The 26,562-nt window shown below is 40.3% G+C and overlaps 1 protein-coding gene across 15 annotated transcripts in view; it reads left to right on the top strand.

Annotated features, from left to right (window-relative positions):
• The window catches only part of DLG2 (discs large MAGUK scaffold protein 2), a 2,364,981-nt gene that overhangs the window by 909,847 nt on the left and 1,428,572 nt on the right, over positions 1–26,562 (top strand). The window contains exon 1 of one of the 15 annotated variants that reach the window (XM_018042827.1): positions 21,591–22,567. The exons of the other annotated variants lie outside the window; for them this stretch is intronic. Coding sequence (XP_017898316.1) covers positions 22,466–22,567 — 102 coding nt within the window. The 5' untranslated portion in view covers positions 21,591–22,465. Of the gene's footprint in view, positions 1–21,590; positions 22,568–26,562 lie in introns of those variants that run through there. 15 annotated transcript variants of the gene reach the window in all.

Here is a 26,562-nt window from a genome sequence, read left to right on the forward strand (position 1 = left end):
CCCCTAGATCCAAATCTACCCAGTAATGTGAGGTCATTGGGACCAGAGCACTCCCGCTGGGAAAAGAGTTTCTGCGTGGCACTCCTTAGGACTGTCCAGGTGAATGTGCCATTCTGTGATGCTGCCTGTCACCTGGTGTGTGCGCCCACAAAGATCACTACTGCTGACTGCCTTCAATGGCTGCCTCTACTTTAGAGCTCCATTAATTAGCTCAGAGGTCCCTTAGTCATTCAGACAAGCTCACAAAGCCACTAAAATGTAAACCCAGTGGAGCTGCCACCCCTGAGCCTGCAGATAATTGGCTCTGCCAGCCCTCATGCACACGTGTGCAGTTCTGGTCCAGAAATTCACAAGAGAGCGAGTCTGTCTGAGATGCTTCCTTCTGTCTACAGTGGGATTACTGGTCATCAGCTTAGATTTCAACCCTGCCTCCATGTGTGCCTCCCCACAAAGTTCACAGACCCAGTGGAAGCCAGAGCCACACCCTGCCGTGAGCATGCTGACAATGAAGCTTCCATGGTAGATCCCTGCCCCTCCTTTCATGTGTTGACAATAGGGCTCTTATGGCGGACCCACAGTCCATCCTGTATGTGCCCCTAGTTTTGGCCCAAGCCTCATTTCAGATCCTTTGGGCTGTCTCTTCATAGCCAAACCAAGTCCTTTCCCTGAGCCTGTCCCCTGAAGCCCGAGTTTCAACACCCAGTCCTGTTCACACAAGTAGGTGTATGTCTCGGACTGGGATGTGCAAGCACATGGCCAGGACTTTCTGTGCTGCTCTTCTCTACCCTGTGGAGACACAGGCCAGCTCTGGCACCCTCCTCTCCAGCCTCTGAAGCCCCCTGTCTGTCCAGGTGGACCTCCCAGCAGGTGTAGGAGGTTCCCAGGGTGAACTGGTTATGTGGTCATCTTCCTTGTAGCTTTGTTTGTATGTGATCTTCTGCAAGCTTGCAATAGGTATTCTGTGAGAATTGTTTCACATGTAAATGTATTTGTGATATATTTGTGGGAGGAGGTGCGCTCCATATCCCTCTACCCTGCCATCTTGATCTTCTCTCCTGAAATTAGATTTCAGAATGACAGGGTTGTATGGGGCACAAATAAAATATTATTAGTCTTGCCCACACAAATGAGGTAGTTTTGTGTACTATTATTTAGGTTTGGCATTGTTTTATGAGAAATGGGTACATCCTATACCCAGCTTCTTCTGCTAATCTACTTACATGTCAGAAATGGAGACTGTTACCAACATTCAAACAAAAGTCCCAGAATCCTTAGCCAGAGAATTCTTATTCTTCAATCACATACTTGTTACTTCATCACTATTTTTCAATTTTAAACTATAAAATATTGGGCTTTAATCACCAGGAACCACTTACTCTTGCATCTGTTGTTGTTACTGTGGTATAAATCTTCACTATATGTTGTTTGCACTCCTGGAAGTGTCTCCTAAATGGTTGACCCACTGACATTATTGCCCCTTTCCTGTCCTCCACATTGCAGCCAGAATTATTTTCTTGAAATACAAATGCAATATCATATCCCTATTCGGTCTGAAATCTGTATGTATGTGTGTGCTCAGTTATTCAAAATGTCCAACTCTTTAAGAACCCATGACTATAGCCTGCCAAGCTCCTCTGTCCATAGAATTTTCAAGGTGAGAATACTGCAGCATGTTGCCATTTCCTACCCCAGAGGGTTTTCCTGACCCAGGGATTGAACCCACCCCTCTCGTGTCCCCTGCTTTAGCAGATGGATTCTTTACCACTGCACCACCTGGAAAGCCCTTACATACTTATGAAGGTATATATAAAGATATACACACATACATAAACTTCACAAGCGATGACTCTACACATGGACATCACCAGATGGTCAATATTGAAATCAGACTGATTATATTCAGATGGAGAAGCTCTATACAGTCAGCAAAAACAAGACCAGGAGTTGACTGTGACTCAGAACATGAACTTCTGACTTAAATTGAAGAAAGTAGGGAAACCCACTACACCATTCAAATATGATCTAAATCAAAACTCATGATTATAAATTGGAAGTGACAAATAGACTCAAGGGATTAAATCTGATAGCACAACGCCAGCAGAATTATGGACAGAGATTCATGACATTGTACAGGAGGCAGTGATCAAGACCATCCATAAGTAAAAGAACTGCAAAAAGACAAAATGGTTGTCTGAGGAGGACTTACAAATGGCTGAGAAAAGAAGACAAGCAAAAAGGCAAAGAAGAAAAGGAAAGATCTGAATGCAGAGTTCCAAAGAATAGCAAGGAGAGATAAGAAAGCCTTCCTCAGTGATCAATGTGAAGAAATAGAGGAGAACAATAGAATAGGAGAGACTAGAAATCTCTTCGGCAAAATTAGAGATATCAAGGGAACATTTCATGCAAAAATGGGCTCAATAAAGGACAGAAATGGTATGGCCCTAACGGAAGCAGATGTTAAGAAGACGTGGCAAGAATACATGAAAGAACTATAAAAAAAAGATCTTAATGACCCACATAACCACCATGGTGTGATCACTTACCTAGAGCTGGACATCCTGGAGTGCAAAGTCAGGTAGGCCTGAGGAAGCATCTCTATGGACAAAGCTAGTGGAGGTGACAGATTTCCAGTTGAGCTATTTCAAATCCTGAAAGATGATGCTGTGAAAGTGCTGCACTCAATATGCCAGCAAATTTGCAAAAGTCGGCAGTGGCCGCAGGACTGGAGAAGATCAGTTTTCATTTAATCCTGAAGAAAAGCAATATCAAAGAATATTCAAACAAATGCATTCATCGCACAGTTGCACTCATCTCACATGCTAGCAAAGTAATGCTCAAAATTCTCCAAGCCAGGCTTCAACAGTATGTGAACTGAGAACTTCCAGATGTTCAAGCTGGATTTAGAAAAGGCAGAGGAACCAGAGATCAAATTGCTGACATCCGTTGGATCATTGAAAAAGCAAGAGAGTTCCAGCTAAACATCTACGTTAGCTTTATTGACTATGCCAAAACCTTTAAATGTGTAGATCACAACAAACTGTGAAAATTTTTTTTAAGTGATGGGAATACCAGACCACCTTACCTGCCTCCTGAGAAATCTGTATCCAGGTCAAGAAGCAACAGTTAGAACCACATGTGGAACAATGGGCTGGTTCCAAATTGGGAAAGGAATACGTCAAGGCTGTATATTGTCACCCTGTTTATTTAACTTATATGTAGAGTACATCATATGAGATGCTGGGCTGGATGAAGCACAAGCTGGAAGCAAGACTGCTGGGAGAAATATCAATAGCCTCAGATACACAGATGACACTACCTTTATGGAAGAAAGTGAAGAGGAACTAAAGAGCCTCATGATGAACGTGAAAGAAGAGAGTGAAATAACTGGCTTAAAACTCAGCATTCAAAAAGTGACGATCACGGCATCCAGTCCCATCACTTCATGGCAAATAGATGGGGAAACAGTGGAAACAGTAACAGAGTTTATTGAGGGGGTGGGGGGCTCCAAAATCACTGCAGATGGCGACGACAGCCGTGAAATTAAAAGATGCTTGCTCCTTAGAAGAAAAGCTATGACCAACCTAGACAGCATATTTAAAAGCAAAGACATTACTTTGCCAACAAGGTTTCATCTAGTCAAAAGCTATGGTTTTTCCAGTAGTCATGTATGGATGTGAGAGTTGGACATAAAGAAAGCTCAGCACTGGGGAATTGATGCTTTTTCATTGTGGTGTTGGAGAAGACTCTTGACAGTCTCTTGGACTGCAAGGAAATCCACCCAGTCCATCCTAAGGGAAATCAACTCTGAATATTCATTGGAAGGACTGATGCTGAACTGAAGCTCCAATACCTCAGCTGCCTGATGCGAAGAACTGACTCACTGGAAAAGACCCTGTTGCTGGGAAAGATTGAAGGCAGGAGGATAGGGGATGACAGAGAATAAGATGATTAGATGGTTATCACCAACTCGATGGACATGAGTTTGAGCAAGCTCCGGGTGTTGATGATGGACATGAAAGCCTGATGTGCTGCAGTCCATGGGGCTGCAAAGAGTCAAACATGACTGACTGAACAGAACTTAATTGATACACTTCTGGTCCAGATGGGTTCATTCTGATTAATTCTACCAAACATTTAGTGAAGAAATAATACCAGTTCAATGCAAACTGTCTAAATATGGGAGGCGACAATACCTTCTAACTCATTCCAGTACCTTCCCAGCCAATACTACCTTGATATCATATACAGACAAATATAAGAAAAAAATACTATAGACTAATATCCCTCAGAAACATAAATCCTAAACAAAACCTTATCAGACAGCATCCAGTACTATATTAGAATTAAAATCCATCATGACCAAGTGAAGTTTATCTCAAGAACACTGGATTGTTGAATATTCAAAAATCTCCTTTTAATAAACTAAGAAAAATTATCCACTCCATAGATGTAGAAAAAAATCTGAGAAAATCTAGTATCAATTTCTGATTTAAAAAGTACTCTCAACAAAATAAAGGAGTCTTTCCTTAACTGAGTAATAAAAAAATCTGTGAAAAACATACAGCCGATAACATACTTAAAAGTGAAAGACTGAATAATCTCCCCTAAGATCCAGTGCAAGACAGGAGAAATATCCACCCTTACTACTTCCATGCACTAGTATCTGGATGTTCTACTAGCATCTTCAGTAAGAAAAAGTAACAAAAGAAGAATTATGACTTTTTATTTGCCGATGACATGATGTTCTCATGGGATTAAAAATTTTTTAAAAGCTACCAGATAAATTGGTGGGTTGAGCAAATCTGCAGCATAGAATTCAATATACAACATGCAAAATACTAGTAGTGAACTATCAGAAACTGAAATCATTAAAGCAGTTCCATTTATGATAATATATGATATGAAATAGAATTAAATTTGATGAAAGATGTAAAAGAACTATACATTCCAAAAATTACAGAACATTGCTGAGGAAAATTACAGGTATCTAAATAAATGAGGAGATACCTTTCTCCTGAGTTGGAAGACAAAATACTGTTAAGTTGTTCATTGTCTCAAAGCTTATCTAGAGGTCCAACAAAATCATATCAAAATTTAAATAGAGGAGCTTGTAGATATCAACAAGCTAATTATGAAATTCATATGGAATATTGAAAGCATCTAGGAGATGGCAACCCACTCCAGTGTTCTTGCCTGGAGAATCCCAGGGACGGGGGAGCCTGGTGGGCTGCCGTCTATGGGGTCGCACAGAGTCAGACACGACTGAAGTGACTTAGCAGCAGCAGCAGCAGCAGCAGGAGATTCAAAAGATCCCTGAAAGAAAGATGGTGTAAAGACAATGTTTGTGTAAAGGTGGACATTTAGATCAATAGAAACGAACTGATTGTCCAGAAATAAAACATGTATAAGGACAACTGATTTTTAACAAAGGCACACAATTCAGTTGAGAAAAAATGGGTACTCATTTCAGCAAATGGTGCTGGATCAATTGGACATTCATATGTCAAAATATAAACTTGGATTCAAACCTCATGCTGTATGTAAAAATTAATCCCAGATTTATCATAGACCTAAATGTAAAATGTAAACTTAAAATTCTTAAAAAATTCTACAAATTTTTGTAGAAAATTTGTACCTTCCAGTTAGGCATAGATTTCTTAGGACAACAAAAGTATAAACAATAAAATTAAAAAGAATAATAAATTTGACAAAGACAGAATTAAAAATTTTAACAGAATTAAAAAAAATTATAGAGTGTAAAATCTATGTGTAATCATATATCTAATCAAGAGCTTAAATCCAGAATATATAAAGAACTCTTAAAAATCAAAAATAAGAAACAGTTCACTTTCAAAAATGACCAAAGATTTGAATAGAAACTACCAAAAACGACATACAAACAGCAAATGCAGAAAAGATGTTCAAAACCATTAGTCATTATGGAAATGCAAATTAAAATTACAGCAAGATATTACTATACATCTATGAGAATGGCTAAAATTAAATTGAGTGACCATAGCAAATGTTGACTTAAATCCGAATGGACTGGAATTCTCATACACTACTGGTGGGAATGTGAAATGGTACAACCACTTTGGAAACTAGTTGACAATTTTCTTGAAAATGTAAACATATATCTGCCATGTCATCACCTTCTGCCAATTCAATAGCAAAATAAATATATATATGTACAAAGACATAGACAAATATTCATAGCAGTTATAAAGCCAAAAATTGGAAACAACCCAAATATCCGTTAACAGATAAATGGATAAATAAATTAGAGTGTATCTTTACAACGGAATATTATTCAGAAATAAAATAGAAATGAATTGTTGACAGATGCAACAGCCTAGATGATTCTCAGAATAGATACACTGAGTGAAAAAAAATCATCAGACAAAAAAGCATATACTGCATAGTATCGTTTATATAAATTTCTGGAAAGTGCAAACTAATCTATAATGATAGAAAGCAGATGTGTGTTTGCTTTGAGATGGGGAAGTAGGAAAGAGGTTTAGGGGCAAGGTCTATGAAGGAGAGTGAGGGAGCTCCAGAGGGTCATAGATTTGTTTACTATCTCAACTGTGCTGATGGCTTCATGGATGTATATGTATATTCAGTTAAGTTCAGTCGCTCAGTCGTGTCTGACTCTTTCCGATCCCATGAATCGCAGCAGGCCAGCCTCCCTGTCCATTGCTAAATCCTGGAGTTCACTCAGAATCACGTCCATTGAGTCTGTGATGCCATCCAGCCATCTCATCCTCTGCCGTCCCCTTCTCCTTCTGCCCCCAATCCCTCCCAGCATCAGAGTCTTTTCCAATGAGTCCACTCTTCGCATGAGGTGGCCAAAGTACTGGAGTTTCAGCTTCAGCATCATTCCTTCCAAAGAAATCCCAGGGCTGATCTCCTTCAGAATGGACTGGTTGGATCTCCTTGCAGTCCAAGGGATTCTCAAGAGTCTTCTCCAACACCACAGTTCAAAAGCATCAATTCTTCAGCAGTCAGCCTTCTTCACAGTCCAACTCTCACATCCATACATGACCACTGGAAAAACCACAGCCTTGACTAGATGGACCTTTGTTGGCAAAGTAATGTCTCTGCTTTTGAATATGCTGTCTAGGTTGGTCATAACTTTTCTTCTAAGGAGTAAGCGTCTTTTAATTTCATGGCTGCCGTCACCATCAGCAGTGATTTTGGAGCCCCCCAAAATAAAGTCTGACACTGTTTCCACTGTTTCCCCATCTATTTCCCATGAAGTGATGGGACCAGATGCCGTGATCTTCGTTTTCTGAATGTTGAGCTTTAAGCCAACTTTTTCACTCTCCTCTTTCACTTTCATCAAGAGGCTTTTTAGTTCTTCTTCACTTTCTGCCATAAGGGTGGTGTCATCTGCATATCTGAGGTTATTGATATTTCTCCCAGCAATTTTTCCCACTGTTTATGCGGTTTTATTTTATTATTTTTAAAAATATAAATTTATTTATTTTAATTGGAGGTTAATTACTTTACAATATTGTACTGGTTTTGCCATACATCTCCTGGCAATCTTGATTCCAGCTTGTGCTTCTTCCAGCCCAGTGTTTCTCATGATGTACTCTGCATAGAAGTTAAATAAGCAGGGTGACAATATACAGCCTTGATGTACTCCTTTTCCTATTTGGAGCCAGTCTGTTGTTCCATGTCCAGTTCTAACTGTTGCTTCCTGACCTGCATATAGGTCTCTCAAGAGGCAGGTCAGGTGGTCTGGTATTCCCATATCTCAGAATTTTCCACAGTTTATTGTGATCCACACAGTCAAAGGCTGTGGCATAGTCAATAAAGCAGAAATCGATGTTTCTCTGGTACTCTCTTGCTTTTTCCATGATCCAGCGGATGTTGGCAATTTGATCTCTGGTTCCTCTGCCTTTTCTAAAACCAGCTTGAACATCTGGAAGTTCACGGTTCACATATTGCTAAAGCCTGGCTTGGAGAATTTTGAGCATTCCTTTACTAGTGTGTGAGATGAGTGAAATTATGCTGTAGTTTGAGCATCCTTTGTCATTGCCTTTCTTTGGGATTGGAATGAAACTGACCTTTTCCAGTCCTGTGGCCACTGTTGAGTTTTCCAAATTTGCTGGCATGTTCAGTGCACCACTTTCACAGCATCATCTTTGAGGATTTGAAATAGCTCTACTGGAATTTCATCACCTCCACTGGCTTTGTTCATTGTGATGCTTCCTAAGGCCCACTTCACTTCACATTACAGGATGTCTGCCTCTAGGTGAGTGATCACACCATCGTGATTATCTGGGTTGTGAAGCTCTTTTTTGTACAGTTCTTCTGTGTATTCTTGCCACCTCTTCTTAATATCTTCTGCTTCTGTTAGGTCCATACCATTTCTGTCCTTTATCGAGCCCATCTTTGCATGAAATGTTCCCTTGGTATCTCTAATTGTCTTGAGGAGATCTCTAGTATTTCCCGTTCTGTTGTTTGCCTCTATTCCTTTGCATTGATCACTGAGGAAGGCTTTCTTATCTCTCCTTGCTATTCTTTGGAACTCTGCATTCAGATACTTATATCTTTCCTTTTCTCCTTTGCTTTTTGCTTCTCTTCTTTTCACAGCTATTTGTAAGGCCTCCTCAGGCAGCCATTTTGCTTTTTTGCATTTCTTTTCCATGTGGATGGTCTTGATCCCTGTCTCCTGTACAATGTCACGAACCTCAATCCATAATTCATCAGGCACTCTATCGATCAGATCTAGTCCCTTAAATCTATTACTCACTTCCATTATATAATCATAAGGGATTTGATTTAGGTCATACCTGAATGGTCTAGTGGTTTTCCCTGCTGCTACTGCTGCTAAGTCGCTTCAGTCATGTCCAACTCTGTGCGACCCCATAGAGGGCAGCCCAGCAGGCTCCCCCATCCCTGGGATTCTCCAGGCAAGAACACTGGAGTGGGTTGCCGTTTCCTTCTCTGGTTTTCACTACTTTCTTCAATTTAAGTCTGAATTTGGCAATAAGGAGTTAATGATCTGAGCCACAGTCAGCTCCTGGTCTTGTTTTTGTTGACTGTATAGAGCTTCTCCCTCTTTGGCTGCAAAGAATATAATCAATCTGATTTTGGTGTTGACCATCTGGTGATGTCCATGTGTAGAGTATTGAATTCTATGAAATTGTACACTTTGAATATTTGTAGTTATACTTGAGCAAAGCTGCTTTAAAATATCTCTTATGTAGTTTCCTAAGTCTTTCCAAGTATAAAGTAAATCTTAAATGTAGCCTTCCTAACCTGACCTCTGCCCTTTTCAGCCTCCTCTCACTTGATGTTTCCCCTTGTTTTCTGTGTTCCAGGTACTCTGAGATTATCTGTTCATTCCTGCACTCTTTGTTTTCTGGCACCAAGTGTTGTGCATTCTGTTTCTTCTATCTTAGATTCTTTTTCCTTCCTCCATTTGTATAGTAAATTCCCAGTCACCCTCCTGATGTCAGCTCAGTTATCCCTTTCCCAGTTATGCCTTCTTTTACCTCTTTTATTAGATGAGATTGCCCCTGTATGGTCTCACAGAGTCATATTGATATACTCAAGGCACTTATCGCAATCTTCCTTCCTCACTGGTTTCTAATCTCCATGAGGCCAAGACCAGATTGATCTGCACTTGTATTCCAAAGTTAGCATACTGCCTAATATATAAAAGACAGATGAAAATATTTGTTGAATGAACTCATGAATAATCAAATAGTAACTGGGAACCCAAAAGAGGAAATGGGTGAATGCGCTTAGCTTCATGTACCTAGTAAGTCTTTTCTGTAGTCATATACTATCAACTTTAGCAAACACAATTCAGATTTTCCAACACATTATATTGAGACTGATTGTGCTTGTAATGTAGAAAGAGAGCACTAGCATTTTTATGGAGCACTAGCATTTTTATAATAGGAATAATTCACACATTGTACCACAAGATCCTTTCCCTACAATGTTCTTATTTTAAGCAAACCGGAAATGGAAATCTAATTAAGTTATATTTATAATTCAGTGCCATCAAGGACTTCAGCATGCTTGCAACTTATTAAGATGGAAAGAGATAATTGTGTCATAATCTTAATTCTTTGGTTTATGGCTGGAGATTGTAAGAGAGATCTAATGTCCTCATAGTTTCTGGAGAGCAATTGTTTCATTGTATAATCATTTCATTTAGTTTGTATATGTTTAGCTGAGGGTCCCTGCTTTCAACACAGTAGAGTGGTGTTCTTCAGGGTACGTCACCTCATACAGCTCTTGCAGTTAGAAGAGCCATCTATTCTTTAGAAAAGGAAGCTGATAAGGAAAATCTATTTGTAGTAAAGAAGCACAGTGGCAATATAAAACTATTGAAAATGAGCCATGTTTTTGACACACTCTTCCTTTGAATTGCTGCTCTCAAAGTTGAGCTCTTTTTAGCATTTTTTTGACAATGAACAATTGGCCTTTGTTTCACAGATGGGCAAATAGTATAAAAATAGAATTAGTGATTTCACAGGAATTTTGCTGTGTTTGGTTGCCATGTGTTTGAGATAAGTTTCTTAGCTAGTTTTGGTAAATGATGAGCACATAAATAAAGGAATGAGTGAGTGAGCAAATGAATATTGTTAAACATCCATTAGTAGGTGCCAGGTCGGCAACAGAAACAACCTACAAAACAAAAAGCCAGTCTACAGAACTGAAGGAACATTTGCAAATCATATATCTAGTAAGTGGTTAATATTCAAAATATATAAAGAACTCATACAATTCAGTAACAAAAACAAGTAAACAATCCAAGTAAAAATGGGCAGAGAAACGGACTAGATCTAAAGAAGACATACAGATGACCAACAGGTACATTAAAATACAAACACACCAATAAAGTATCAGTTCGGTTCAGTGGCTCAGTCGTGTCCGACTCTTTGAGACCCCATGAATCGCAGCACGCCAGGCCTCCCTGTTCATCATCAACTGCCAGTTTACTCAAACTCATGTCTATCAAGTTGATGATACCATCCAGCCATCTCATCCTCGGTCATCCCCTTCTCCTGCCCCCAATCCCTCCCAAAATCAGGGTCTTTTCCAGTGAGTCAACTCTTCGCACGAGGTGGCCAAAGTATTGGAGTTTCAGCTTCAGCATCAGTCCTTCCAATGAACACTCAGGACTGATCTCCTTTAGAATGGACTAGTTGGATCTCCTTGCAGTCCAAAGGACTCTCAAGAGTCTTCTCCAACACCACAGTTCAAAAGCATCAATTCTTCAGCACTCAGCTTTCTTCACAGTCCAACACTCACATCCATACATGACTACTGGAAAAACCATAGCCTTGACTAGATGGACCTTTGTTGGCAAAGTAATGTCTCTGCTTTTGAATATGCTATCTAGGTTGGTCATAACTTTCCTTCCTAACACATATATATGGAATTTAGAAAGATGGTAATGATGACCCTATATGCGAGACAGCAAAGGAGACACAGATGTATAGAACAGTCTTTTGGACTTTGTGGGAGAAGGCAAGGGTGGGATGATCTGAGAGAATAGCACTGAAACATACATATTATCATATGTGAAACAGATCGCCAGTTCAGGTTCGATGCATGAGACAGGGTGCTTGGGGCTGCTGCACTGGGATAACCCAGAGGGATGAGGTGGGGACGGAGGTGGGAGGGGGGTTCAGGATGGGGAACACATGTACACCCATGGCTGATTCATGTCAATGTATGATAAAAAACCACTACAATATTGTAAAGTAATTAGCCTCCAATTAAAATAAGTAAATTTAAAAAAATTTTTAAAAGGTCACTAATCATTAGGGGAATGCAGATCAAAACCACAATGAGATATCACCTCATACCTGTTGGAATCACTATCATCAAAAAGACAGGAGATATCAAGTCTTAGTGAAGATGTGGAGAAAAGGGAATCCCTGTGTACTGTTGATGAAAATGTAATTTGATGTAGCATAGCTACTGTGAAAAAAGAAAGGAAGGTTCCACAAAAAAGTAAGAAATGAATTACTAGCAATCCTACTTCTGGGTATACATCCAAAGGAAAGGAAAAGGGATATTGAAGATATATCGGCAGTCCCATGTTCATGGCAGCATTATTCACAATAGCCAACATACGGAAGCAACCTAAGTGTCCATCAGCAGATGAATAGTGCAAAGAGGCTGTGTCATACATCTCTCTATGTAATATATATGATGGAATATAAATGTGATAGAATATTATTCAGCCATAGAAGAGAAGGAAATCCTGCCATTTGCAAGAATATGAATGACCCTGGAGGGTATTATACTAAATGAAATATGTCAGAGACAGACAAATACTGTATAGTATTACTTACATATGTAATCCAAAAAAGCCAAGTTCATACAAGCCGGAAGTAGAATAGTAGTTACCAGAGCCTGGAGAGTGGGGGAACTGGGGAGATGTTGGTCAAAGGGTACATAATTTCCGTTGTAAGATAAATATGTTTGGGGGATCTCATGTATAGTATGGTGATTATAGTTTGTAATACTGTACTAGATGCTTGAGAGTTACTAAAAGAGTAGGTCTTAAATGTTCTCACCACAAAAAATAACTGGTGATTTTGTGAGGTGACAGAGGTGTTCCTTAACACTACAGAGGTCATCATTTGGCAATATATGAGTGTATAAATATATTGTGTACTTTGTGTCTGTGTTTGCACGCTTAGTCGCTCAGTTGTGTCTGACTCTTTGTGACCCCATGGACTGTAACCCACCAGGCTTCTTTGTCCACGGGATTCTCCAGGCAAGAACATTGGAGTGGGTTGCCATTCCTTTCTCCAGGGGATCTTCCTAACCCAGAAATCGAACTTGGGTCTCCTGCATTGCAGGCTGATTCTTTACTGTCTGAACCACCATGGAAGCCCCTTGTGTACCTTAAACATACACAGTATAACCCCTCAGTGAGATCTCAAAAAAACAACAGAACTTTCAGAACTGAAAGTATAGCAACCAAAATTTAAAACAATACTAATGTTTTTTAAAGAACTGAAGACAAAATTAAGAAATGGAAAGATATGTGAAGAAATTACCCGCAGTGCAGCACAGGCAGCGAAAGAGATAAAAAGTATAAGAAAAAAAGGAAAAGAAATATATATGTGGGCTTCCCTGGTGGGTCAGTGGTGAAGAATCTGCCTGCTAGTGAAGGAGCTGCCAGTTCAGTATCTGGGTTGGAAGATCCTCTGGAGAAGGAAATGGCAACCTACTCCAGTATTCTCGTCTGGGAAATCCCATGGACAGAGGAGCCTGACAGGCTACAGGCCACAGGGTTGCAGAGTCAGACATGGCTTAGCAACTAAACAGCAACAGTAGCAAATACATATGTGATTGCAGTTTAAGGGGGAGGTGGGAAAAGGGTAGCATGAGGGAGAGAAAAGGGCAAAGTGGCATGCCTTCACATTTTTTAAGGAATTGGTTAAAGACATGAGTCCTGGGATGCAGGAATCAAAAGAAGACCTAAAGAGGATAAAGCAGGTGAACTCAATATCTAATTACATTGAGGTAAATCTCCAGAATGCCAAAACAGCTAAAAAACTTGATCAGTAGGAAGCAATTGAGTACTTACAGAGAAAAGACAACTGAATTGACTCTACAAAATACCAGGAGAAAATAACTGGCAGCCTATAATTTATACTGAGCTAAGCTGTCATCAGTTCCTGGGTGGGGAAGATCCCCTGGAGAAGGAACATGGCACTCCACTCGAGTATTCTTGCCTGAGAAATCCCATGGACAGTGGAGACTAGTAGGCTATAGTGCATCGGGTTGCGAAAGAGTGGGATACAACTCAGCAATTAACAACAACAAGCTATCATGTAAAAAACAGTATAATAACCTAATAAAATAAAAATAGCATCTTCAGACAAATAAAAATCTTATCACCAGAGTTTGGCTGAAATAACTCCTGTAGTGTGTTATTAATGGATAATAACAATGAGTCCTATAAAATTTTAATGGAAATATAAATTAATACAAACATAAATTGGCTATTATACATTAAAATTGCCTAAATGTTCATGCTCTTTACACCAAGAATTCCTTATCTATAAGATTTAGCCTAATAATTTTGTTATGGATATGTGCAAATATTTGTCCATAAGAACACTTCTGTTTTTCTCATGATATTGATTTCAGACATATTTTTGACCCCTGTCAAAAAAGGGCTTGTGAAATATGCCACACAGTATTAATATACTGTGCCATTATTAATAGTATTTTTATAGGAAGATTTCTTCCTAACAGCATGGATAGATGTCAAAGGTATATTATTTTCTAAATTAGCCTACACCATTATACACAGTTTAAACACAATTTTGTTGACGCATTACTGGAAGTGTAAACTCCAAAGTTATTTGAGTGCCAAAGAATTGATGCTTTTGAAGTATCGTGTTGGAGAAGACTCTTGAGAGTCCCTTGGACTGCAAGGAGATTCAACCAGTCAATCCTAAAGAAAATCAGTCCTGAATATTCATTGGAAGAACTGATGCTGATGCGGAAACTCCAATACTTGGGCCACCTGATGCAAAGAAGTAAATCCTTGGAAAAGACCCTGATGCTGGGAAAGATTGAAGGCCGGAGGAGAAGGGGACGAGGATGAGATGGTTGGATGCCATCACTGACGTGATGGACATGAGTTTGAGTGGGCTCCGGGAGTTGGTGATGGACAGGGAGGCCTGGTGTGCTGCAGTCCATGGAGTCACGAAGAGTCAGACACGACCAAGCGACTGAACTGAACTGAACTGAACTGAACCTCCAAAGTGGGCTTCTCTAGTGGTTCAAACAGTAAGAGAATTTGCCTGCAGTGCAGGAGATGCAGGAGACATGGGTGCGATCCCTGGGTTGGAAAGGTCCCCTGGAGAAGGGCATGGCGACCCACTCCAGTATTCTTGCCTGGGGAATTCCATGGACAGAGGAGCCTCGTGGGCTACAGGCCATGGGACTGACAAGAGTTGGACATGGCTGAGCAACCCACACACACACTGTGACTCTCTTTGGGGCTTCCCAGGTGGCACTAGTGGTAAAGAAACCACCTGCGGATGCAGGAGACACCGGAGGAAGGGGTTCGATCCCTGAATCGGGAAGATCCCCTGAGGAGGGCATTCAACCCACTCCAGTATTCTTGTTTGGCAAATACCACTGGCAGAGGAGACTGGTGGGCTATATTCCATAGCATCGTAAAGAGTAGGCTACAACTGAAGCGACTTAGCATAGCATACCACATCCTCCAAAGTATTAAGATTAGTTACCTTTAGCAATGGAATTGTGAGTACTTTGAAATTGCTTTTGTTATACCTGACAATACTTTCTTTGAAAATAATTTCTATTCAAAATTATTTCTATACTAAACTTTTAGTTTTGTATTTAGAAAAAAAAAATACTGTTAAAAATAAATGCTGTCTTCGGAAATGAATTTCCCTGGTGGCTCAGAGGGTAAAGCATCTGCCTGCAATGCAGGAGACCTGGGGTCGATCCCTGGGTCGGGAAGATCCCCTGGAGAAGGAAATGGCAACCCACGCCAGAATTCTTGCCTGGAGAATCCCATGGATGGAGGAGCCTGATGGGCTACAGTCTGTGGGGTCGCAAAGTCAGAAACGACTGAGCGACTTCACTTCACTTGAAAATGAAAAAAAATTAAAATGCATGCCAGGCACTTAGATACTTTCATACATGATATTTTAATTAATTCTCAGAGGAACCCTGTAGTATAGGTGTTATTATTTAACACCCCTCTCCTTTTTTAGTGGATGAGAAAATTAACTGTCAAAGAGACTAACTGGTTAACTCAGAACGACATAGTAAGTATCAAAGCTAAGATTGGAACCCAAGACCCAAACCTTATTCTTTCAACACTGAAATCAAATTTGATAAACAAAAAGACCTAGGCAGAGTTCTTTTTCATTTGATTTTTCCTATTTAGGATACTTTCACAGGTGGTGCAGAGGGTGATATTTTGGAGTTGCTTTTCTCAAAATGGCACTATGGGTGAAAGTGGAATATCATGAGATGTCTTAGAGCCAAAATTGTGCCTTATCTTATTGAAGCTAAGGGCAGCTATTATTTCAAAGTTCATGCTGCTAAAACAAAATGGTAAAATTGATTCTGAATTAATGGGATGACATTTTCTCAATAAGGGTAGTATTCCTTTCATTGAGGAAGTTGAGGGCCAAGGACTGAATTAAAAGACAAACAATGATCTACATTAGTTCACCAAGAGCCTACATGGTAGCTATGGAAAGGCTGGCTTAACCCATATATTTAATTGTTCTTTATTAATTCATTTATTGACTCGATCATTCCAAACTATAAATAAGAAAATTATTCCAAGTACAGGTCAGCCAAACATGGCATGTATGCCTCAAATAATGGCCAGCTAGTCAGTAAGCATGACTGGTCCAACAGAGTCTGTACTTGGTGGCGGGTGAATAGAAGGAGAACACTCGGAAATTACGGAGAAGACTAAGGAGCAGCGATCATGGGGAAGGCGTGCTGGATTTCAGAGTCGGGTTTTGTGGGTCCTGACTGTGACACAAAGCCTCACTGCAGCTGTGTGTCCCTCAGTAAGAGGACTGTGGAAAAGCTGAGAAAGGGCCGGAAGAGTCTTTGGGAGAATAAAACTGTGAAGAAAAGTTAGAGAGTTCTGCATAAAGATTATACATAGTGGGTACATTTAATGGGTTTATTCGTTCCAGTTAACTTTTATTGGAGGGAAAAAAATAGGAAATCAACACAAAGTGTCTCCAGTTTACTGAGCATTTATCACAAAGCAGATAAGAGGAGTGGACATTTTGAAACACATTATCTCATTTAAGCCTTGTAGCAATACCAGTTAAAGAATAAGAAATGATAGTTAAGAGAAGTTAACTAGATGGGTCAAATAATCTTATGGACTTCAAGTACATTTTAGTACTTAATTGTATATATATTTTCTTACTGTCAGAGATATTGTTTTTATTTTATGACAATATCTTCAGTTAGTTTACAAGCTCATTGATGGCAGAAAGACATGTTCATATGCCTCTTCACCTTAATTTCAAGAAGCTCAATAATAAAAACTGTAGTTTGCGTTATGAAGTTATTGATAAATTACCTGAAGACATGTGTACTAAAGATTAAGTGAAAATAAGTGGACAGTCATTTGTAGGGATGGGGAGTATAGGGAAAATAATTAAAGGTTGGAACCGCATAGTGAATAGTACCAAGCCAAGCATATCTGATTCGCTCCAAAGTTCTTATATATTTTCTGTATCTACCATGATTTTTTTATAGGAGTCACTCCCTTAGAGAGTTATTAAATAACAAACCCTAATATGAAAAATAGGTGAAAAATAAAGATGTGTTGGCTATCATAGGCAGAATGGCCTACTTATTAAGAACTTGTCTTATCACGTCAGATTTCTTGGGTTCAAATCTCAATTCTGTCACCCAGCTAAGCTGTTATTTAGTAAATTATTGTTCCCAAATGTTCTCCTTTCTCACTGTGAAAGGATTATCCTTCCCCACCTAACTGGCATTGGGTTTGGCCGCATGACATGCCTTGGCTAATAAAATGCGAACAGGAATATGTTTTCATATCTGAATAGAAATGTTGAGGGCCACTGCATACTGAGTCACTGATCATTTTTTTACTTCTGCCTTGAAAACATCATGCCCCTGATAGAGGCTGCTCTTCTGCTCATGGAATAACATGGGCTAGAGTCAGGGTCACACTATGAAGGATGGCTCACATAAGGAAGAAATAAACATTTGTTATTGAAAGCCAACTAACAAAGCTTTTTTGTTAGTTGATTCATTCAAGTTGACTTGTCTATCAATTATGTTAGCTTGGGCAAATTACTTAATTTCTCTGTGATTCAGTTTCCTGTTTTTGTGTGCGTGTAAGTTTGAGAGGTTGTGAGGATTAAATAAGTTAATGTAGATAAAGTACTTAAACCAGTGCTGTGCTGATAGATGCTTCTCTGAAGAAAAAAAAAGTCTTGATATATAGTGTTTTCCAATTTATGTGGAAATACTTCCTCCATGGCTGATTTCAAACTACCAGCATGATATCATGAAAGGTTGGAATTAGGTAAAGTTGGCTCTCCAGGGTAGAATCTGGGATCAGCCCATTGCTTAACTGGTAACATTTCATACAACAAACCCTATAGTAGAGCGTATAAAATAGTAAGCACTGTAGAAAAGTTTATTTTCTGAGACAGGTGACTGAATGAAATGGCTTCTCAAATTTCCTTTACATCTCAGATCCTTAATTTGTAAGAACCACTCAGAGAACTTCAGCACTGAAAGTAAACTTAGAGATACTCTAGCGTACCCATTTCATCTCAATGGACAAGGGAATTGTGGCCCAGAGAGGAAATAACTTGCTTGAAGTCACACAGTCAATAGGAAGAAACACCATGGCTCCTGGTGTCCATTACACTCTTTTCCCTTCCACTATGAACCACCTCTTCTTAAAAAATTGCTGTGGAAGGGATCAATAAAGGAAGAAAAAAGCTAAGTCAGTAGCTAATACCTCTTGCCTTGTCCTGATTTGGGATTGGGAATAATAATGATAGCAGTAAATAAAAGAATAAAATTAAACCCAGATCATATTTTTTTTAATAATCCTGACTTTTATGATTGTGAGTCTATTTTGAGAAAAGTTGTAAGAAGGAAACATGTTTAAGAGTGTGTAGTTGTCACGTATTATTTTGCAAAGGTGATGATTATTAGGAAGAACTGTAAATGTTACCAATCACTGAGGTAATTAAGGGTGGTTATTTTGACTATTAAAATCAGTGCATCATCTCCTGGCATTCCCTAGTAATATCTTCTCCTAAAATTACTGCAGTACACCCCCATGCAGTTTACTCCCAAATTAGCTTTTCAGACCAATAATGCAGTGTGTTCATATCCTAAGGTAACAGTGATTCATTTTGTTAACCATAGTGGTTACTGCCTGTAACTAAGGAATGCATTGTCATGGAAACAACATTTTCTCTCCTCCCCCACTTTCACTTCCCTCCAGAGCTATTATCAAGAGACAAGAATTAAGGAAAAGCATTTTGTCAGATGTATATGAACAGATAACAGATATACACAGACACACACGTGTGTGTGTGTGGATGCGCATGTGTGTGTGTTGAGAGAGAGGTATAGTCAATGAAGTTCCATTGATTAACCAATAGAAGATCGAGGAATGAAATATACATTCTCCTTTATATCCTGTCATTTGTCTTTGTTAACCTAAACCAGCACAAGCTGTAAAATGGGAAATGACTTGAGCCTAGCAGCCTGTAATGCTGCCCTAGAATAGGAGGTCAGCCTTAGCCTGGGTAATTCATTAGGGAAAGACTGTGTTAGTTATTATTGGAACATCACAATATAGAGCATACAATACTTTTGGGGTGTTTGAAATCTAAATTATAGGCTAATGAATAAGGGAAATATTGTACAACTTTTTTAGAATCCATTCTCCTTTGGAAAAACAGCCATAATTATAGACGCTCTGTAGGTGGAAGTGCTCACCCAATCACACATTTTATGCCAACAGAAAGGGAAAAAATGCTAAGGGATACACTTAGTCTGTGAATGTGACTTTAAGATTACACAGCAGGCACCAGACCAGAGATCTGCCCCTACCATGTGACCTGGTATGTTTGAGCACATATGTGTATCAGGTCCTGAGTCCTGGCAGCCCCTAGATATGCAGTGGATTGAATTAACCCCAATTCCTACTAGAGAAATCAACTAGGTAGGGACACCTACATTTAGTGTCATAACCACAAAACTTTAGACACAGCAGCCCTCTTCAGTTAGAACCAGATTTGCCTCAACTTCGACTGTCTTTCCCTGCTGATGTCTGCTCATGCTTTGCTCCGTATTGATTTCCCTTCAAGAGGTCTTCATTTTGGAGGCAGGACACATATTCCTCTCATCAAGGGGCTGATTAAAAATGTAGATTTCTTGATATCCTCTTGGCCTATGAAATGAGAATGTAGGGGTGAGCCTGAGAATGCATTTTTTTTCTCTTATCATTCTTTTTTGTTTTCTTTCTTTTTTTAAAAGCACTCCACAGAATGTGGATGCGATCTGGTTTGGTTTCCATTAACTTGGGACACGAGGGAGGCTGGGCTATTTTGGATGTGGGCAGGTGAGGGAAATTTTATAGGATACTGAATTTGACTTGACAGCTTGCAAGTTATTTTGCTCTTTTGTTCTTCCTGGAACTTTGTAAGTTGAAGCCCATAGTGGTATTTGGACTTATATTAATTTAGAGGACAAGCGGTCTGGTGTTGTGGGAAAACTATGTCAGGACAGCATGGTTCCAGCAGAGCTTGCTATAGATATTGAGGACTAAGTTGCTCTGTTTTCAAGTTCATGGACCACTTAGAGACTTTTGAGATGACTACATTTATGTGAATGGGACAAGCCTGCCTGTTCTACAGTAACTCTGGAAAATTTAGAACATGCTTCTGGAGAGACGTGTGATGTACCCTGTGATAATGCTTTCTTATATTCCATCAATTTTCTTTAAATCTCACATTCATGGCTTATTGATTGTGTGACTTGGGGAAGTAATATAGCCCTTAGATCATCAGTTATTTTTTCTCTACAAAACACGTGTCCAGTAACATCTACCTCTTGGGCTAAGACAAGAGCTAAGCTATGTAAGTTGAATATTCATTGGAAGGACAGATGCTGAAGCTGAAGCTCCAGTACTTTGGCCACCTGATGAGAAGTGCTGACTCACTAGAAAAGACCCTGATGCTGTGAAAGATTGAGAGCAAGAGGAGAAGGAGGCAACAAAGGATGAGATGGTTGGATGGCATCACTGACTCAATGGACATGATTTTGAGCACACTCCGGGAGATAGTGAAGGACAGGGAAGCCTGGTGTGCTGTAGTCCATGGAGTTGCAAAGAGTCAGACAGGACTGAGCAACTGAATGAAAACAAGCTATTTATGTACAGAGCACCTACCATGGGCTACCAAGGCTTACCACAGGAAGGTGTTGTTTACCATCTCTAGTCTTCATGACAACTCTGCAAGGTAGGGGTTAATGAGCCCACTAAGCGAACTGAGGCACAGACACTGTAACTTACACAAAGCCATCCTCAGCACGAGAGCCAGAGTTTTATTCCACATCCTGATGACTTGCTCTCTTTCCGCCAGCCATCTGTGAGGCATAGTGCCAAGCACTCAGGTGGCACCCAGAGAGGGCTAGTTCTACCCATTTCCTATTCTGCAACCTACTATCACATTTTCTTTCTTTCTTTCTTTCTTTTTTTGTCTCTGACAAGCAATTTTGCAGCTGGGCCAGCCACATGCTGATTTTTATTTTTTTGATCTTTTGCAATTTTGACAGCCTCACTTAAAAAAAAAAAAAAAAAACGAAAAAATCAATACAGCATCCACCAATCTTGTCATTCATACTTCCGGAACAACAGTAGTACTTCTGGAGCTTCCTAGAGCCCCTAAGACGTCAAGGTAGGGAGGGGGCGGACTCCCGTTTTGAATTTTAAAAAATGTATCAGATAAAGCCATGGCTAAGGCCAAATCTACCACCCAGGGCGTGAGTAGGCTCGCTGACACAGAAGTCAAGGAGGTGTAGGGCCCTCGGGAGGCCGTTTTCAGCCCACTTCTGGCCCAGGTGCCTGTACCGGCCTCAACTCAGGCAAGCTGAAATCAGAGCGAGGGGAGGATGCTCTCTGCAGGGCTCCGCGCGGGCCTCTCCCCTCACCTGGACAGCTCAGCCTCGGAGGTCGCCTCTCCGAGGGCAGCAGAGGCAAAGAGAGCCCAGTGAGATCTCCGGGTCCCAGCAGCGCCCGGAGCACCCCCACTGGGACCCCGGGACGCCTGGTGGGGGGCCCGGGGCGCGCGGGGGCTGGGCGAGGCTGGCGAGCCGCGCGCGCACCCCCTCCCACCCCACTCGTCCGGCCAGCGCTCCCCACGGTGACTCTGGATTGCAGCAAGCCACTGGCTTTTTACCAAACCGGGAGCTGCAGTATTTTTTTTTTCCCCTTCAGGGAGAATAATTTCAGCCCTCTTCAGCTCGCATGACAATCTTGTGTGACTGGGGCGAGTAGGCGGGTACATTCTTTTACATGGTAATACTGCCCCACCTCCTTTGAACCCTCCTCTAAGCGCCCGGCTTCCTTTTTATTTTTATTTTTTGATTTTTTTTTTTTTTTAATTTACCTCCCTCCCCCAAATTCACCAAAAGGAAGGGGGGGGGGTGGAAAGCCCTTCTTGGTTCTGTCCCTCCCCCCACGCCTCGTTCCCCAGGGAAGGGAGACCCCGAGACGCTTGGTACTTGCCCGCGGCGTGGCTTCTACCCCGGCGCTGGGATGGCCGCGCGGGGCGCAGGGGGCAGCGATCGAAGTGGCCGCCGCCTGTAGGCTGTCGCTCCATGTGCCGGGTGAGCACCGTGGTCGGGTCCCCCAGCGAGCTGCCACTGCCGCAGCTCGAAAGGAATGTCCCCTGTTGTTAAGGACCCTGACTGTTTTACACCAATGATTTGCCACTGCAAAGTTGCTTGCACCAACAACACTTTGTCGTTGATGTTTGGATGCAAGGTAGGATGAGGTTCATGTCTTTTTTAATGCATGCTGCCTCCCTGGAGGGGAACAAACAATTCCTTTTATTGTTTGTTTATGTGTCTGCCTGTTGGGAGAGTGACAGCGCTCAGACTTGCTCTGCTCTCTCTGGGAGCCGGCTGGGTTTGGGGGCCGGGGACCTCAGTGATGTCCCGGCGTCTGTGGCTGGGTTTGATAACTCGGTGGTGACTCATGACGGGACCCTGATCGCTAATGCACAGAGGCTCCAAGAGCACATAAATCCTCAGAAAGGGACACATTAGGTGGCTCTCGGCTTGGGATCTCTTTCTATACTTAGCTGGAGACTGGGCTGCCAGCTCCTGAACTTGTCACTCCACCTGAACTCACCCCGACCCGCAGGACCCGCCGTCAGGGTTTGCTGGAGTGGTGGATGGACTTGAGATGACACAAAATGTATCAGTTTGCAATCTGGCACTTTGCAAACTGAGGAGCTTATTTTTATTTTAGACAGAAAAATCTGGAGCCAGGCTCATGTTGCCCCCAGTTGTGTATCTTCCTCTGAACTTATACAATCCACTTGAAATCAACACTCAGAAATGTTATCCAGAGGTGGCGCGATTATTCAGTGAGTTTCTTGTGAATAACTGTCCCACCCCAGATTTTTTGTAAAGGTGATTGGTCTTCCCAAGGAAATGAGGTTTGAAGGTTTTAGAAGCAGGTTACCATTCGTTACTCAGCGTCTGAAACTTTTTTTGGTGGACTCTAGGAGCCTGAACTCCCTGAGAAAGACCTATAGAGCCAGGAATTTGAGCAGTCTTAGCCCCCTAATGGTCTGAGTTCATGTCCCCTTACTCAGGTACATACCTTCACTTTTTTTTCATTGTGAAAAACTGTGGTGGTGGGAGGTGGGGGTGTCTTGCCTGTTTGTGTAAAAACACTTTTGTGGCTACTACGGTGATTCTTTAAGGAGAGAGGGGAAGAGAGGGAGAAAGAACGTCACATGAAATAACTGAAAATTCACTTTCATAAGTGATTGAAAGTCACAGGATCTCTTCTGTTCTGAAGGATAACACGAATGACTGCACTGGATGCTAACAAGCACCTTAGGCAGCAGAGTTACTGAAACACACACCGTCAACCTCATGGATGATGCTCAGAGGAGGCGTAGGCTTAATGGAAAAATTGAGAGTCAAAATCATAAGTCTTATACTGGCTGTGCCTAAAGAATCTCCGTTCTCTGATCCTAGGTTTTCTTCTATAAAATGAAAGATATGGATGAGATAATCCTCTACAGCCCTAACATTCTCCTATGAGGTTTTTCAGTTAATCATTTAATGGTAAAGTTACTGTCAGAGATATGTTTTATTTTATTTTTTTTTTACTTAATCTGATAGGCTATACCTTAGAGTTAGTTCCAGAAATATTGATCATACTAGACAGTAGCCTCATGCTCCTTTTAAAATCCCTGAAAAGGTCTGAGAGTTGTTGAAGGTTTGCGTGTTCATCGCCGTCTGGAAGATGTATGTAATTGAACAGTACCAGTAACTAACTTTTTAGCTCCTTTCCTCACACAGCTTGCGACCCTTCCCCCATGCATCTAGCTACTCACTCTTCTAATTATATTTCCAGTAGTCTCTTAGCGATGGCTACTGTTTAAAATCCATTCCAATAAATATGAGAGTTGCTTTACAGTGCAAAATGATTATTTACAAAGGTGAATTATTTGCCAGGGGAAATTAAATACAAGCTAATAATCAAATAAGATAAGCTATTGGTGTGTAGAATGTTGTTGAATATGCATTGAACCCAGGACATTCAAAAGAAGACTCTTTTATGTTGTTATGTTTTCCCTGATTTTCAGATTGTATTGCAGGGAACTGGTATAATTACAAGCACTTTTTCTTTAATGCTGGGGAATTACATTAGTTTAACTTCCTTTAACTTCTATTCCATTTGGTGTTTCAGTTTAACAAAGTCAAATTTCTGAGAAAACCATGTCAATAGAGTGAAATACCTAAATCATGCGGGTTGGCAGATAATGTTCTTTGGAAAAGAAATCAAACCTCTATGAAAATAAATGAATACTTTTAGAGGGTCTATTCCATTTTATTTTGCTGAGTATGTTTGAATAAGATAATTCTTAAAAGCCTTGTATAATGAGATTGATGATTATATTATAACCTTACTTAACAGTTGGTTAATTATTTACTGGCTGATATAAGGTTCCCACCTCGGAATCTTAGATATGGAAATAATGGAGCTTTCTATTCTAGCCTTTCTCCAGTGAAGTTCTTCAACGCTATTTGACACATAACCACAGAACAAAATGTGGGAAAGTGGCATATCCTATAGGCTGGATTTCAAAACTAGATGTATCATTCACTAAGTACATGATTTTTCTAAATCTTAGCTTTTTTCGCAGATAAAATGGCCACAGTTAAAACTACCAGATGGCATATTTCTATCTCATTGAGAGAATTCAATTTAAATGAAATACATGCAATGTTTAATAAATATGCATTCATCAAATGATTGATACTTTTATATGGCCTTGGTTATTTTCATAACTTCACTGTGGGGAGTGGGTTCATGGATTATAAGAAGAACCTCTTTACCTCTTTTAGGGTATTTCTTTCGATAAATTGTTCATTTTGCTATGAGCTCGATTATTACTTCTCTGAAGTTATTTGCTCTTTGCTAAGTGTTTATATAAAATGTAGGAGCAGTTTATATATTGGTAAAGCATGCATAAAACAAAAAGTGTTTATAAAAATGAATGAAAAACTGATACCATTGTTCCATTCAACCAACAAATACTTACCGAGCAACCAATAAGATGATAGACACTGGAGATGTGACAATAAACAGCTTTGTCCCCATGATCTCAAAGTCAAATGCTACTAACTACATTAATTATTTAAGGAAACAAATAAAATGTGGATTTTAGTTGAATCTTTATCAATGAAAGTGGGATTTAAATGGCTCTTGAAAAAAATTAAAATCTCATGGAGGTATGTCAGTATGGAGGCTCCAAAAGTGCATTCATTCCAATGTTATCTAGGAAGTTTGAAAATAAGTTCATTAGGATGGATATTTATTTTGTTTCCTGGAAAACAGTTAGTATGACAAAGTCTAAAACCTTGTTTCTGTGTAAGCCAGACTGTTTCAAAAATACTTAAACTATTCTTATTATTCCAAATGGAGTAATGACTTGCAGGGTGCTGAGTTATTTGAGCTTTCAAGGCAGAAACCCCAAATAATATTATTTTGTCACTTAGCAATCTCCAGAGCCCTACCCTTGATGCATCCTGGTCACCATTCAGTTTAGTTAACTGACTGTATTACTTACGAATATAAATGTGAAGTATCTTTCTGGGCTAGGCTCTATCCCAGTCTCTGTGATAGACATTGGAGATACAAGCATAAGTATGATGCCATTCCTTTTCTCCAGGAATCACACATCTATTGAGAGAAGGGATTCTACTTCCTTCCCTAAAATACAGAAACCACAGTCCCACCTGACCTTAAGGTCTCATAAGATAAATTAATGGACATGAGTTTGAGCAAACTCCAGAAGATGGTGATGGTCACGGAAGCCTGATGTGTTGCGGTCCATGGGATCACAAAGAGTCTGACATAACTGAGTGACTGAAAAACAACAACAAGATAAACGCAGTTGTTCAAAGAAGTTTTCATATTGCATCAGTTCTCTTTTTGCCTCAGTCCGTATGGTATAACCATATAATGCTGCTTATGAGAACGGACTTTGCATGGAAAAGGAGGGCTTCTGAAAGGCTTTTTTCTGCTCAGAATAGTTTCTGTGTCATTATCTGGAGATGAGCGTTAGCTTTGTCTTTGTGTAACTCTGGTTTCTCCACCTGCAAAGACTGAAGTTCTGAATGTCATTTCACAGCAGACTATACTTTGTCTCTCTTTCCTTTACTACGTCGAGAGGATACGCAGCCTCCGTGTGCCCCTTTTCCTTTTTCTAGCCATTTCCCAGGCAAGACATA

Source organism: Capra hircus, chromosome 29 (assembly GCF_001704415.2).
Source record: "Capra hircus breed San Clemente chromosome 29, ASM170441v1, whole genome shotgun sequence".
NCBI lineage: Eukaryota > Metazoa > Chordata > Mammalia > Artiodactyla > Bovidae > Capra > Capra hircus.